This window comes from Bombina bombina, unplaced genomic scaffold (assembly GCF_027579735.1).
Source record: "Bombina bombina isolate aBomBom1 unplaced genomic scaffold, aBomBom1.pri scaffold_2362, whole genome shotgun sequence".
Taxonomy (NCBI): domain Eukaryota; kingdom Metazoa; phylum Chordata; class Amphibia; order Anura; family Bombinatoridae; genus Bombina; species Bombina bombina.
Window position 1 is genome coordinate 27,230 of NW_026510764.1, and position 1,977 is coordinate 29,206.

The window sequence follows — 1,977 nt, forward strand, 5'->3', positions numbered from 1 at the left end:
AGAATTGCAGCTGCTCTTATATCCAGGGCCCTTATGTGACCTACTGACTTCCAGGCCAATGTCCCATCTGCAGCTTTATCTCCTATAAACAGTATGTTTTTGACCTTCTGATTATTCTATTATATTTTTTTTTTTAATTTGTAAACATTTTATTGAATTGTTGATTCTATAATTAATGCAGGTTAATTTAAAAAAAACAACTTCATGGGCTATTGTTTAGCTATTCACAAGGCAAGTTATCTCCAATAATATGGAGGGTAAAATAGAAGATACATGTATTTCTCGTATATTTGCAAATGACAATTGCATTTAAATAATTAGACAAAGTACTGACTCCTAATTTCTCCAGAATTCACTCTCTCCAGTAGAGTAACACCCAGCTGTTGTAATTTCAAATGTGCTACTTGTTTCATTTATAGCATCTACTGATTGTGCTTTTATTGATACAATGTCACTTTTCTTGAAATAACATGATTTAGTAGAATGCATTGTGTTGTATAATGTGAAATTCAGGTTATTATTTGAGATATACAGATAACAAGGCTGTTCATAATAAGACAAGTCTGGGGCTCCTGGCATTTCAGCACACCCTGCGGCAGATAATACCGTTCTGTTTGCACTGTGCAGGCATTAGTCTGTAATATAAGGTGCACAGTTTCTGCTTGTGTGAGAGAGACACAGATATGACACATATAGTCTAATAAAATCTAGATTAAGTGAAGCTGTGGAAACACAAAATCTGTGCCATTTTGTAAACTAGGAGACATATGCGCCTACATGCAAGTAACCAATCAGAGAACACATCTGTAAATAGTATAGCCAATCACATCGCCACGTGGCTTCTATTTAAACACAAGAAAGAGCGCAATTAGTATATTCGTGCGACTAGAGACAAAATGGCAGAGACCGCACCAATTGCACCTCCCGCTGAAAGCGCCGCTCCTGCCAAGAAGCAGCCGAAAAAGAAGGCAGCTGTATCAGGTGGAGCCAAGAAAAGCCGTCCTGCAAAGTCCGGTCCCAGCGTGTCCGATCTGATTTTTAAAGCGGTGTCCGCTTCTAAAGAGCGCAGTGGGGTCTCCCTGGCAGCTCTCAAGAAGGCTCTGGCTGCGGAAGGCTACGATGTGGAGAAGAACAACAGCCGCCTCAAGCTGGCTCTCAAAGCCTTGGTGAGTAAGGAGCGTCTCGTCCAGCTGAAAGGCAGCGGGGCCTCCGGCTCGTTCAAGGTTAACAAGAAGCAGTTGCAGAGCCAGGAGAAAGCGGACAAGAAAAAGGCGCTGCCTGCAGCAAAGGCCAAATCCAATAAATCAGCAAAGCCAAAGAGCAAAGCGGCCAAGTCCCCCAAGAAGCCCAAAAAGGCTCCATCTGCTGCAAAGAAAAGTCCCAAAAAGGCCAAGAAACCCGCAGGCGCCAAGGTTGCCCCTGCAAAAAGCCCGAAGAAGCCTAAAGCCGCCCAGCCCAAGAAGGTAGCAAAGAGCCCGGCTAAGAAAGCTGCCAAGAGCCCAGCTAAAAAGGCCGCTAAACCCAAAGCCAAGAAGGCGGCTGCTAAAAAGTGATTATTATTAATCCTGAAACCCTCTAATTTATTCCTTAAAAAGTTAAAGAATTCTGTATTTTCTGCCCAATATTTAGGGAAGAAGAAATTATTCCCCTTTTTAATTCGAGATCCATATGTTAAACCTATCGGTGCATGATCAGATATTGTTATAGGGTATATAGATGTATCTGTAACTAAAGGTATTAAATTTTTTGAAACTAATAAGTGATCTATCCTTGAGTAAGATCTATGGGTTTTTGAAATACAAGTGTACTTTCGAACTCCTGGGTTCCTATATCTCCATAAATCACATAAGCCAATGTTGGCAGATATATCTTTAAAAAATCTTAGTCTCTCTACGAGAATTCCTTCCTGGATCCTTCTTATTTCCAAACTGGAGTCTGTCTATTGGCATTCTGGGGACCATATTAAAATCGCCCCCC

The 1,977-nt window shown here is 41.4% G+C and overlaps 1 protein-coding gene across 1 annotated transcript; it reads left to right on the forward strand.

The window, feature by feature from the left end:
* The first annotated feature begins 891 nt into the window (after positions 1 to 891).
* LOC128643453 (histone H1B-like) lies at positions 892 to 1,553 on the forward strand. Its single transcript, XM_053696303.1, has one exon. The coding sequence runs from the start codon at positions 897 to 899 to the stop codon at positions 1,551 to 1,553; it is 657 nt and encodes a 218-aa protein (XP_053552278.1). The 5' UTR covers positions 892 to 896.
* Positions 1,554 to 1,977: the final 424 nt, after the last annotated feature.

Bases quoted from the DNA above. Each gene is read 5' to 3' on its own strand.
- LOC128643453 (XM_053696303.1), top strand. From the start codon at position 897: ATGGCAGAGACCGCACCAATTGCACCTCCCGCTGAAAGCGCCGCTCCT.